This window comes from Meriones unguiculatus, chromosome 1 (genome assembly GCF_030254825.1).
Source record: "Meriones unguiculatus strain TT.TT164.6M chromosome 1, Bangor_MerUng_6.1, whole genome shotgun sequence".
Taxonomy (NCBI): Eukaryota; Metazoa; Chordata; class Mammalia; order Rodentia; family Muridae; genus Meriones; species Meriones unguiculatus.
In genome coordinates this window covers 134,901,762-134,915,825 of record NC_083349.1, presented here as the reverse complement: position 1 = coordinate 134,915,825, position 14,064 = coordinate 134,901,762, and the positions used below count along the sequence as shown (strand labels likewise).

Here is a 14,064-nt window from a genome sequence, read left to right as displayed (position 1 = left end):
CCTCACATACAAAATTAGGAATGTTTTTTTAAAGATCTTATAGTGATTCTGAAGCCTCATTTCTAAAAAAAAAAATTTTGTAGCATTTATAAAATTTTATTTTTAACTACGCTTGATAAAAACTAAAATGTCATAAGATTAAAAAAGATATTTTTTCAAATACAATTTTAGTAGAAATTAAATGGAAGATGTTTGTACAAGTTTCTCTCTCTCTCTTTTTTTTTTTTTTTTGCCTGTGGTTTTAAAACTATGTGAGATCTACAAAGCTGAACAAATGTTATTTCTCCACGCAACTATATTAATGATACCTGAAATGCTTAAATACAATAAATGCAAAAATGGAAGACAGGCCAATAAATTAGTTTATTCACTTTTTATATACTTCTTTGATGAGCTGTATCTCTCGTCTTATTTCAGGCATAATAACCACCTAAACAGCCAGGGGATTACCCCCTCCGTGTTAATTCCAGCCCCAGGCCCTTTATTCCTCAATGGAACACATCTCCAGTGCTCTCTCTATTCCAACACCATTTTTTTTAAATACAGAGCAACTGGATCCATTTCAGAAAACCACATTTGATTTCTCGACGTCAGGTTCAAATTTGGAGACGAGAAACCAGCTCCTTCAGTTCAATCAAAATTTATTAACGCGGTGCATTACGTCCTGGCAGAAGACAAGCGACACCACCAACTGGATCCTGGTTTAACAGTTCGCCCCGTGCAGCAGCCGAGAGAACTCTGCAAAGAGAAGTCGACCTGACTGGTTCCGAGGCAACGGACGGACACAGCAACAACAGTAAAAATAAAAGCTGTGTTACAAGAGGTTTGTCCACTTGAGGCTGATGTCAGCAGGAGGCTCTGTTTTCCTGTGTGCTTGGACGTTTGGGGAACCTCGACACCGTCAGCCTGCCTCACTTTCCATCCTAGGTCTGGGGCATCATGAGGCCGTAGAGCAGATGTTAGGGGTATCCCAACCTCAGCGTTTGGAATTAAAAAGAAAACCCTAGTGCTGCGCTTTCAACTCAAAATCTATGTAAAATAATAACCCACGATGAGCAAAAGGTTAAATTTTGTGTAAGAACGGAATCGTAACGTTTTTCTCGTAAGTGTGGGGATGCGGCAGAGAACGGCCTGCCTCCTCCCTCCCACAGCTGCCAGGGGTAACTCACTCCCACACACGGTGCTGCTCACTAGCCCGCTCTGAAATTATTGCGGGGCGGCTGCTTGTTCTGACCCTCACTGCCCACGCCCGGTCGCTGGCTCAGTGGCCTGCACACCCCGCGGGAGAGCGAGCGGGCGCACGAGGCGCTGAGAACGTCACAGAGCGTCTGGTTCCAGGCCCTGCCTCATTTGCATGGGCCTTTAGCTGACCCGACGGTGGGAAGGAACATGCGGCCTTGGCCAAGCCCGGTGGACTGCTGGTGCCCCACGCCGCCATAACTGTCCTGATGTCCAGAAGCCAGAAGACCCCCTCGCTCAGTCCTAGCTCTGGCCGCAAGGCAAAAGTTCCCCGAAGTCTCAAGGTAAAAGACTAGATCAACGGCCTGGCACCCAGGTTCGGCTGGGGGCAGGAGGTGTAAAACGGTGCTCTGCTCTCCTGGAGGCTGGCCCTGGGGTCCTGGTAAGGGGCCCTCTGCAGTGCTAAACTCCACTCAGCTAACCCCAACTCCCTCTAGCTAAGCTGCAGAGCAACAGTCATCGTGGTTTGGGGACGGCTAGGGCGCCACGCTAAATTCGAACTTAGACTGTGTTGCACGGGTGTGTGTGTGTGCGTGCGCGCAGGAATTAATAACCAGAGATGTTTTCGGAAGGTTTTAGTGTAACACTTAAGCATTCTGAAATTTCAAAATATTATCTTCCTGTATCTAAATTCTGAGACAGTGGGTAGAGGAGAAAGCTGCTGTTCTCTCTCTGAGGGAACCTCCGATGGCGAATCTTTATTGGATTGTTTTCATTTTCTTGGTAAAGTACTAATTAACTTGAAATCAGAGCACCCACACACACAGATACACTCCCACCCATCAGCCCAAGCAAGATGCTGAAACAGTTCCCAATTCGACATCATTCCCGAATAACAACGGCTCCCACTTGGTACAATACTGCAGACCTAAATGCTACCTTCTTAAAAGTCCTACCTGGGCTCACTCTGTGCCAGTGTTTTCTCCACCTTTGTGTCCTTTCCCCCCTCAGCTTGCTTCCTTCCTGCTTTCCCATGATCCTACACTTTGCCATGACCTTACATGTGTCCTTTTCTCTCCCTCTGGAGTGACTCAGCCAGGTCTGCAGATTCACCCTTGAGTTTCTGATGGGACCTGCGTTCATTCACGCTCAATAGTTTTCCTTTGGACACCTTGACCTGTATTGTATATAGAACAAAGTTTCAAGGCTCTCCCAGATGTCTGCCTCTTCCTTCCAGGCGCTTTTTCTCCTCATCAAGCAGGTTATCATGATACTGTCTTTATCGGCCCGCCGTTACCGCTACCATTTGCACTAGCCTCCTTCCTGTTTCCTGCTTCTTTATCAACACAGCGTGTGATATTCTCCACTGCTAACTCCCACTCCCTGTCACCCAGGCATTCTGGATTTCTCTGAGGCGGCTTTGCTTCCCATCTGTACCTCTCTGTGCACCCTAGCCTGTTAGAGAACTCTTTTGCAAGCCTGTCACAACCTTTCTTCAGTCCAAAGACTCAGTAAGATGCTCGTCCCATTCCGTGTTAAGTCCAGAGCCACAATTTGCAAGAGTTGACTAAGCCCACGTTTTAGGTACCAACAAGGGCAGGGCACCAAAGGAGAAATAAACAAGCCTTTGAAATAATGAAACGTTCCCACGGGACATCACTGAAAGACACTGATGTAGCTGTCATATGAAAAAAGTAAACCTTCATTAGACTTTCTTTTTGGCTTTTACCAGGTAGTTAATTTGTATACATATATGTGTGTGTATAGACCATATGATATTACGTTAGTATCAAGTGACGTTGTACAGAAAATATGTGGTTTTCAGTTCTAGGTATTGAAGCCCATAAAAGTTTTATTTGGGCAATAATTAAGTGCACACTTACAAATCTAAATTTCAAAGTTAATGCTCGTAATATGATTCCCAAACACCTTCCTTAACTTACTCTCCTGCTTGCCTTCCATAGGCCTTCCCTTTACACGGAAGGCTATGCAGTGCTAATGATGGCTTTCACTCTTTATGTCTTGTGTGCCCTGAGTACTCTGCCCCTCCTTCCACCAAAATCCTGGTTCTTTTCTTGTCATTCTTTAAGCCCAGCCTCTTGGTTCTGCCCTGAAACCTCATCAGCCAGAAGAGAGGAATTTTTCCTTCCTCTACCTTTGCTGCAATGTATCTCCCTTTCTTACTCCCTTTCATTTGCTGCCTTGCTGTATCTCACTAGATAGCCCTTTCTGTGACCAACTTAAAGATCTGTTCATAGATGGCAGGTGTCTTACCGAACTTATCCCTTGCTTTACCAGGTAAACTTACAGAATAGTCACAGCCTCAACTGACTAGTCTCTAGGAGTTTCAATTGGTGGTTGAGTGACTGTATTGGGATCTATGGCTTTTTTTAAATGTTTCTTTTAAAGAATGTCTGCCATGTCTATTCATCATAGAAAATGACATAAAAATACAGCAAAAACAAACAAACAAACAAACAAACAAAAAAGCGGGGGATCAGAATTACTGTATCACTTCTGCATCTTTATCTAAGTGAAGTGGAAGGGAGGGGTATTTTGGCCATAAGAAAAAAAGTCGATCTACCCACTTGTCTGTCTATATAAACATATAGATACAGTAGACTGTCAATGAGCTTTACAAAGCAAATCTCTGATACATACTACCATATACATCTTTTTTTGTTTTGGTTTGGTTTGGTTTTGGCTTTAGTTTGGCTTGGCTTGTTTCTTTTTCAAGACAGGGTTTCTCTGTGTAGCCCTGGCTGTCCTGAACTAGCTTTGTAGACTAGGCTGTCCTCAAACTCACAGAGATCCACCTGCCTTTGCCTTCCCTAGTGCTTGGATAACAGCCTGAGCCACCACTCCCAGCTTTACCATATAAATCTTAAAGGCCATCTGCTGACTGAAATAAACCAGTCACCCATGGCCCAGTGCTGCAGAGGACTGTAGACAGACTCTCACAGAATCAGGGCACAGAGTGATACCTGCCTGCCAGTGCTTGGGTGCAGGAAGCATGTGAAGGGGGCAGCTTCAGTTAAACATGGAGGGAAGGTTCTGGAAAAAGACAGTAATGATGGTTAAAAGCTGTGCGGACGAAAGTCCTTGAGGCTATCCCTGATTCTACAGAGCTATAAATCTGAAAATAGCAAAAGTAGTAAAATGTGTGTGTTTTACCATAATACAAAAATCATCAGGCAAGGATGCTGGAAGACCTTTTAAGGGAAGGAATGGACGCACTGCCAGTGAAGCTCTTGGGGGCGGGGAGATGCTGCTAGCTAGGAAACTGCCGACCACAGCTCAATGACACCTGAAACTGCACACCACACTTTGGTGGCACTTTGGTATTCAAACATTGTAGTGGAGTCCTACAAAATTACTGAATGAAAAGAAACATGCCATATAAAAAGTGATTAATTTTGCCTGTGATTTGCAACTTATGGTGACATCTGCAATATTCCCATTCATCTCTTACTTTTTCTAAAGTTTTTAGAGCCTTAAATATTTCTTCTGTGGCTAAAAGTTTGAGAATACATAATACCTTCTGGTCATCAAGCTAACACGTTTATTATAATATATTCAAGCACTTAATGCGTGACCTTGAGCTAGGCACTCTGGCATGGCCAACAGCCCCAGCTACTCAGGAAGCTAAGGTGGGAGAGTCACTTTCATCAGGAGTTCAAGACCAGCCTGTATAACATAGCAAGACCCCATCTCAACACACACATTTATTTTATATGTAGCACATATGTATTCATATATAATATGTATTCTAGAAAGCAAAACTTCCTCATAGTCCCATGATGGCTATTGTTTTCCTTTTGGGGCACGTATATTTTATAGGTACTTTTTAAAAAGGAAACAGTTAATGTTGACTTACACAAATTACATTGGCAATGACTTTTTACTTTTTTATAATTTATTCACTCCACATCCCAATTGTAACCCCCTCCCTTGTTTCTTCCCAGTACTACCCTCCATCCCTCTTCCCCCCTATTCCCTTCCCTTATTTCTCAGAAATGGGGAGTCCTCCTTCTCTCTACCATCTTGACTCCAGCCTATCAAGTCTCATTAGGGCTGCCTGCATCCTCTTCCTCTGTGGCCTGGCAATGATGGAGTCTTTCAGAGCACATCTGTGGTAAGCTCCTGTCCTGTTCCCTCTCTTCAACCACTTCTGGTGTCTAGCCCATTTGCCTTTCTGAATGAGAATTAAGCATCCTCCCTAGGGTCTTCCTTGTTATTTAGCTTCTTTGGGTCTATGGATTATAGTATGTCTATCCTGTCTTATATGGCTCATATCCACTTATAAGTGAGTATATTCCATGTGTGTCTTTCTGGTTCTGGGTTACCTCATTCAGGATGATCTTTTCTAGTTCCATCCATTTGCCTGCAAATTTCATGATTTCCTTGTTTCTAATAGTTGAGTAGTATTCCATTGTACCACATTTTCTTTATCCAGTCTTCAGTTGAGGGACATATAGGTTGTTTCCAGATTCTGTCTGTTACAAATAAAGCTGCTATGAAGACTTTTTACTCAAAAACAAAAAATGTATGTCTAGATATCTGTCTCTATTATTGGTCTCCAGGGAAACAGAGCCAATAAAATACATAAACACAGGCAGAGATTTACTAGCAGGGGTTGGCTCACCTGGGGAGAAGAACTGGAACTCTCAGAACCTGGGGTCTGCAAGCTGGAAGTCCTAGAAAGGCCATAGCCTAGTTCCCGTGCAGGTCCAGTGGCGGATGGCTGAGAGGGAAGATGTCCAGGAGGAGAGGAAGATGGTCCAGCTCCATAAGTAAAAATGAACATGCGTATCTTTGCCTTTCTCTTCTCTTTTCAGCACTCAGTGGACTGGGTCATGTCCAGCATATCACCGAGAATCAGCTTTTCTTGTTGTTGTTGCTCAGATTGACAGTCCAAATCCGTCTCTTATGGAGACACACTCACCAATTCTTACAATGTTTTAACAGCCTCCTGGGCATCTTTTGGCCCAGTCAAGTCAACACATAAAATTTATCTTTAGACCCTTCTCTGTATTTTTAAATGCCTAGGCAACTATTCCACTGTGAGAACACCTTAACTGACAATCCAATTATTGGAAATATTTTATTGCCACAGAGAAGTATGCTGAGATTAACAATAATATGTTTCTCTGTGCAAACTTAACTGTGCCTCTCAGTAATGATGGCTAGATGAAGCTAAAAGAATGATTATAACTTTAACAGAATAAAAATTTTATTCTACTTTGGGCCTACCTCGCTTTGCAGTATTGTGATTGACTACAGGTACTGCAGGCTGAGAGTTTAGATGTGTGAGCTGAAACACCGAGCTGAGGACGTCTAAGTTTGACCCAATGACTTCTTTTAAGATTTGTTTTGTGTAAGTGTAAAATATAATCCCAGGTATTGGAAAACTTGCACCCATGCCTAGAAATTCTCCCAACCCCCACCTCAGCTTATTGGACAAAGAATCCAGGGAAGTGAGGGACTAGGAGTTTATAGTCATTCTCCTTCACTAGGATATTTGCCTTTCTCAGTTCCTTAAGTATTCATCCCACTCACACTCTAGCTTCTTAAAGTTCTCTACTGAGTAGTAAATCCACTCTCAAAACCTTGTAAACCACGTTCTGTCATTGCAGTCTTACCACCCACAACAAATCCCCATGGAAAATCTCTGATTGTTTTGATTCTGATAATTACGATGTTTGTGGGCTCCAGAACCGCACAGTGACCCCTTCACTTTTGTTGCATCTTGTTAGCTCTGCTCTTTCATGGCCCATTATAGCCAGGCTGTAATTTTTCCATATTATTCTCAGTTGGGTGGCCTACAAATGTTTATGTGGTAATTATTAAAGAAAAAGCAACGGACGTTATAGCTGCTGCAGGCCTGTACTTTAAAATAAAGCCTGTGGTAATAAAATGGCAAATGTATTAATTTACTCAGAGGGGAAAAAAAAAACATTTATCACTTGTTTGATACTTGCAGAAAATTTACTGAAGTGGGCCATTGAAAGAACATCTCTGAAAATGTACATTATATTTTACTCTTTCTGCCTCTAACCTGGCTCTAGTATTTTCTATAAATCCAAAATCCTGTCAAACTCTAATTTTTAATGTATGAAGGAACATTTAAGAATATCTGTTAAAGAGCCAAAATACCCTACCTCATAAAGAATTAACTTCATTGTGGTATGAATACACACATTCGTATTTTTTTTTCCTCCCTGGTTAAAAGTTATTTACACATCTGTGCCTAAGGTTAAAAATAATGAGATTCAACCACAAAGATGAGTAAATAATATATAATTGTAGTGTTGGAATTTATCAATTTAGAGTGGTTGCCTCCATATTTGCCTTTCTTTTGATCTCCCTGTAGACATATTGTTATTGACTGCAAATGTCTCGGTATTTTTGCTCATTGGAATGTGCTTTGACAGATTAATTATATGTTATCAGGCAGTTGAAGATCAGCTAAAGATATGTGGCCACAAGAGGGATTCTGATGTCTTTGAGCTGTTCCTTTCTAAAAAGTAAGTGTGCTTTATGGAAAAAATAAAAACCAGAAGAGTATCATTTTATGTTTTGTAGAGGCAGTTTTTTCATTACCCCTTCAAGGACTCTGTTGGCAACCACAGTCTGATTACATTACCACTTTTGAGTGTCTGACACTTATACTGAAGAGGCAAGACACAGAAAAGGGTAAAATGCAGAGGTTATAATCTTGATGTGTTATGTAACTTTTCTCCTAGGATTACAACATTTAAAAGCAAATAGAATACCAGATGAATATGAATGTTAGAAAAATGGTGAACATAATTTTTAGTATCACTATGTTCCAGACAATATTTATTTCTCAAAAACTGCAAATATTAACCATATTACTCTTTATTTCATTCAGCAATTCTACCCTTGCATAATACTACAACTTTTTTTATAGGATTGTTGGGACATGTAGGAGAGTTAGAAACTAAAGAGAGATCTAGTACATAGTAAACACTCAGCTATCATTAGAACTATAATGATGATGATGATGAATAATGGCTCATTGCTTTCATAATATAAAACCCACTATTTTACTATAACTTCTAAAATCATATTAATTTTGTTACCAATCAGGAAAATCTCTCCGTTACATCAAAGAGCTGTTCTATAAAACACAGTAACCCTGGTGTCTGTGACAGAACCCAAGTGTAAGAGGGAGAGGAAGTGATGGCTATGGTTGGACTCTGGCCACACTGCATTTCTACTGGCCAATAAATGACATCCTGCATGGCCACTGTTCATGTTTTAATAGCAATAACACCACTCTGACTCATATACATCCTCAAAATTCAGACTTGAGAAGCTAAACCTTTAATGGAGCTGTGCTAAGAAGCAAGGCTATTAAGAATGGGTCACGAGAGTGCTGCATTTCATTCATGGCTTAATGCCATTGTTACCAAAAGAGGCTCATTGTTGCAGAGGCGAGATCCTGATGAAAGCAAGTTTGGTCCCCAACCTACACACATCTTCACTGTATCATAATACAGCAGGAAGACCAGATAGTATCTTGACCTTGGGCTTAGCAGCCTCCAGAACTGTAGGAATTATATGTCTTTGTCCTTTCTCTGTGGTTGAGGGTGGGAGTAGGGAAAGAAGAGGAATAAGAGCAGAATTATCCGCAAGGGTATCATACCATTCCCAAGTATGTTTGATCATGCCACTGCTCTGCACTGCCTTCCTCTTTTCAGGCAAAGCATGCCATTTCTACCATCCTGTGAGCTGGTTTGTGGATGTCTTTGTCCCCCTTTCTGCTAGTCACTTTCCTTCAGGTCCTTGGGTCTGTTAGTCTTCACTATCAGGGCCAGGGCAAGAAAGGCATCCCCACAGTTACAGTGCTTAGAAACACAGCTCCTCCGTGAGGCCAGCAAGAGTCATTCCTGTTAGTGAGCACTGTGCCAGGCACAGATGTGTTCTATAGCTAAGATGGGCAGACGTTGAGTGTTGTGCTTTGCACATGGGAAAGAACCCAGATCATGAAAACCCCCTAGAATGTTAAAGATAGTCCAGAAGTTGCAGTCAACCAGGGTACACCATTGGCTGTTAGCTCATCAAAATAAACAGGTGACCATGCAAGTGGGAACACGCGCCATAGAAACATATCTCTGTCATTGTCAGGATCATACTCCGACTGGGGAAAAAAAATGGGGAGGAGATCTTTTTTTTTTTTTTTCCTTTCTGATAGAGCCTGAGGAAGAGACAAAAGATTCATCTCCTGCCTTGTTTCTATCCTGAGGCTTGTCAAGTCTGTTCTTTACAAAGTACCCACTTTCAGGTAGTGGGTTACAGGGAAACAAAATGGACAAAGGCTGTATTGGCATTCCTTTTTGTTAACTTGTCATATTTATTGGTATTGAGAGCTGAGTAGAAAACAAGTTTAGAAAATGAATTCTCTCTTCTCAAGCCTTCAGACTGGCTTTTTACCTGTGTGACATTTCACTGGCCCTATGCTCCTACTCTTGATTTTTCTTTCTTGGTCTTCACTGGCTGTGAATAATTTGTGTCTTATTATATAGAAGGCATGACATATATTTACTTATTTAAAATCTTTGAAATCCAGCCTCGCTTTAATGAAACAGCCTAGTTTAACAATGAGTTTAATCACTTTGTTTACAGTGATTTGAGAAATTAGTCATTAATAAGTACATTTCTTTGGTTGTATTAAATATTTATTTTAAATTTATTATTACAGAAGAAGTTGTATTTTTTTTAAAGTGGCTCCTATGTTCTTGTTGGTAACAGAATAAAGAGATGCTCCATTTGAAATTTAATAAATCATTGGCAAAGCATTTTGCCCAGCATGGCCTTGGGTTTGGTCCTAAGCTTTAAAACTAAAGGAAGTAAATAAATAAATATTTTAGAATATAATAGATATGGCAAAGAATTTGGACATGTTCAAGGTCATGCTTTGAGCCTTCTTAGAAATCAATTAGATTTATAAGATAATAAAATTTATATGTTCAAAATGTTGCATTACTAAGCCTTTTGTCACTCCAACACTGGCACACTATTGATCACATGAGTGAGTAGATAGAGGATAGCTTTAAAACACTTGAAAAATTAGAAATATAGACCCCTGAATGTGGGTGATTAGTGGTCTTTTTAAATGAAGGATAGCAGGGTCGGGCCAAAAAATATTTCACATCTACATGCATAAACGAGGGGAGCTGCTCCTTTTCTTAAGTCCTTGTTGCCGTGGCAGCAGTCTTATCCGTGTCTCTTGGTAACTGCAGAGCATATGCTCTGTAACACGCACTGATGTAAAGTTCCATTAGTGGAAGGTTTACACCTCATGGCCTTTTTTGGCCCCACCTTAAAATATAACATCTTATTCTTAATGTAGGCCAGGTTTGTGTGCAGAATAACATTCCCAGCTTGAAAGCACTTTTTTAAAAAAGTGAATTACTCTGTTACATTATGCAATAACCAGATTTTTAGCATTCGTATCATTGCTATGAGAAAACTGACAAAGATGGGCTCATTGATAATGTACCACTGGATTAAAATTTACAGAAAATTTCCAAAGTGAGGCTCAAGACCTTTATAGTTCTAACTATGGGTTGTTTTTATGACACCACACGAGGAGTTGAAATTAGCATGCTGTCATCACTTGCTAGTGCAGTAGTCAGGCTGCATCATGGCCTTGGGGCTCCTACAAAGAGTGAGAATGCATTAGTGGTATTCACTTCCCATCGAAAGTTGCTTTGGCGAGGCCTGGTATATGTTGCTGTACTAGGGGAAGTGTGTGTGGAGGGGTATGTGACTGCAGAGGATGGAGAAGAAAAATAAAGGAGAGGAAAAAGAGAAAGGATGCTTTCTGTAAAAAGAAAAGCTAACGAATGTAAGAAGAATGAGGCTATTAGGGGAAAAAACTGCAAAGCCAAATGAAGAAAGGGTCACCAATTGAAGGTAACCATGATGGCAGCAAGATGTGAGGTCAGAGTTGGGCCTGACACGTTAGCATTTTATTACAACATTTACACAATTATAATAGAGACGTGGCAGGACATAAAGAAATAACAGGACTTAGTTTTACCAAGAGTGGGACAAACGGACAACATTTACCTTCTAATATAACACAGAATTTCCACTAATGTCACTAAGGTGATACGTCTGAAATATAGCTGTTAGGGAGCTGTATCAGGAACGGGGCCATGCTGCTGGCTAGTTGTCTGGGACCTTTCAAAGTGTACGTATGCTAACAGGGGAGACTTCAGCAAACGTGAACTGAAGATGGCTAGAGTTAGGTCAACTAAATATACTGTCTGAATACTGAGAAGGCAAAAACAAGCAATAAAGGAAATGTGGGGTGTGAATAATTTATTTGATGGTTTACTTTGCTGAATTAAACTAAATATCCTTAAGAATGATAGTGGTATTAGGACTTGCAGAAGAATATTTTAGTTTGGAAGCTATGTATACTGAGCTATTTAGGAACAATGGGCCTGCAATAAAAAGCCTTATTTTCAAATTACTACAGGAAAATTACACACAGACTCAAACACACACACACACACACACTCACACACACATATAGTGATGTATTTTTTAAATAATTTTATTTTATTAATTACACTTTATTCACTTTGTATCCCCCATAAGCCCCTCCCTCCTCCCCTCCCGATCCCACCCTCCCTCCCCTCTCTTCACGCATGCCCCTCCCCAAGTCCAGTGATAGGGGAGGTCCTCCTCTCCTTCCTTCTGATCTTAGTTTATCAGATCTCATCAGGAGTGGTTGCATTGTCATCTTCTGTGGCCTGGTAAGGCTGCTCCCCCCTCAGGGGGAGGTGATCAAAGAGCAGGCCAATCAGTTTAGGTCAGAGGCAGTCCCTCTTCCCATTACTATATAACCCACTTGGACACTAAACTACCATGGGCTACATCTGTGCAGGGGTTCTAGGTTATCTCCATGCCTGGTACTTGGTTGGAGTATGAGTCTATGGGAAGACCCCTGTGTTCAAGTTTTCTGGTTCTGTTGCTCTCCTTGTGTCCTCTCCAGATCTTACTATTTCCCATTTATTACATAAGATTCCATGCACTTTGTCCAACAGTTGGCCATAAGTCTCAGCATCTGCTTTGATAGTCTGCAGGGCAGAGCCTTTCAGAGGCCCTCTGTGGCAGGTTCCTAGATTGTTTCCTGTTTTCTTCTTTTTATGATGTCCATCCTTTTTGCCTTTCGGGATGGGGATTGAGCATTTTAGTCAGAGTCCTCTGTCTTGATTAGTTTCTTTATATGGACAGATTTTAGTAGGTTTATCCTATGTTATATGTCTATATGACTGAATATATACCATGTGTGTCTTTCTGCTTCTGGGACAGCTCACTCAGGATGATCCTTTCCAGATCCCACCATTTACCTGCAAATTTCATGATTTCCTTATTTTTCATTGCTGAGTAATATTCCACTGTGTAGATGTACCACAATTTCTGCATCCACTCTTCAGTTGAGGGGCATCTGGGCTGTTTCCAGCTTCTGGATATTACAAATAAAGCTGCTACAAACATGGTTGAGCAAATTACCTTATTGTGTACTTGAGCCTCTTTTGGATATATGCCTAGGAGTGTTATGGCTGGATCTTGAGGAAGCGCTATTCCTAGTTGTCTGAGAAAGCGCCAGATTGATTTCCAGAGTGGTTGTACAAGTTTACATTCCCACCAGCAGTGGAGGAGGGTTCCCCTTTCTCCACAACCTCTCCAGCATGTGTTGTCACTTGAGTTTTTGATCTTGACCATTTTGATGGGTGTAAGGTGAAATCTCAGGGTTGTTTTGATTTGCATTTCCCTGATGGCTAATGACGTTGAGCATTTCTTTAAGTATTTCTCTGCCATTTGATAATCCTCTATCGAGAATTCTCTGTTTAGCTCTGTTCCCCATTTTTTAATTAGATTACTTGGTTTGCTGCTTTTCAGCTTCTTTAGTTCTTTATATATACTGGATATTAGCCCTCTGTCAGATAAAGGGTTGGTGAAGATTCTTTCCCAATCTGTAGGCAGTCGCTTTGTTTTGATGACAGTGTCCTTTGCTTTACAGAAGCTTTTCAGTTTCATGAGGTCCCATTTATTGGTTGTTGCTCTTAGAGCCTGTGCTGTTGGTGTTCTGTTCAGGAAGTTATCTCCTGTACCAATGAGTTCTAGGGTTTTCCCCACTTTTTCTTCTAACTGATTTAATGTGTCTGATTTTATGTTGAGGTCTTTGATCCACTTGGACTTTAGTTTTGTGCTGGGTGATAAGTATGGATCTATTTGCATTTTTCTGCATGTAGACATCCAGTTAGAGCAGCACCATTTGTTGAAGATGCTATCTTTTTTCCACTGTATGGTTTTGGCATCTTTGTTAAAAATCGAGTATTCATAGGTGTGTGGGTTTACTTCTGGGTCTTCTATGTGGTTCCATTGATCTTCCTTTCTGTTTTTATGCCAATACCATGCCGTTTTTATAACTGTTAGTGATGTATTTTTAACAGTATTTGGAGCTGGAAAGATGGCCTACCAGTTAAGAGTGTGTAGTACTCTTGCAGAGGGCCTGAATTCAGTTCCCAGCACCCACATCAGGCAGTTCACAACAAATAAAGTCACAATGCGCTTCAGGAACAGAGCCCAGAGACCCCTGAGCTGAAAGGACTAGCTTTCATGGAACCAGGAGGCACCAGGCATGATTCCAAAAGAGGGAGGCAACCAACTGTCCTGCCCAGCTACGATGCTTATGGTGCTATGGTGCAGACTCCATGGCCAGAACCGATGGATAACAGTAAGGACACAGTGGTGCCATGCATACCTTGGTGAAAATCACAGCTCACTAATTAGACTTAAGTCACACTCAACAAGTAGGAAATTGTGCCTGGCACTAGA

At 41.2% G+C, this 14,064-nt stretch overlaps 1 protein-coding gene across 1 annotated transcript in view; it reads left to right on the top strand.

Annotated features, from left to right (window-relative positions):
• The first annotated feature begins 1,448 nt into the window (after positions 1-1,448).
• Positions 1,449-14,064, top strand: part of Lrrc72 (leucine rich repeat containing 72) — a 44,882-nt gene continuing 32,266 nt past the window's right edge. Inside the window, exons 1-2 of the mRNA XM_060380203.1 lie at positions 1,449-1,523; positions 7,633-7,706. Of these exons, the coding sequence (XP_060236186.1) occupies positions 1,449-1,523; positions 7,633-7,706 (149 nt within the window). The remainder of the gene's footprint in view (positions 1,524-7,632; positions 7,707-14,064) is intronic.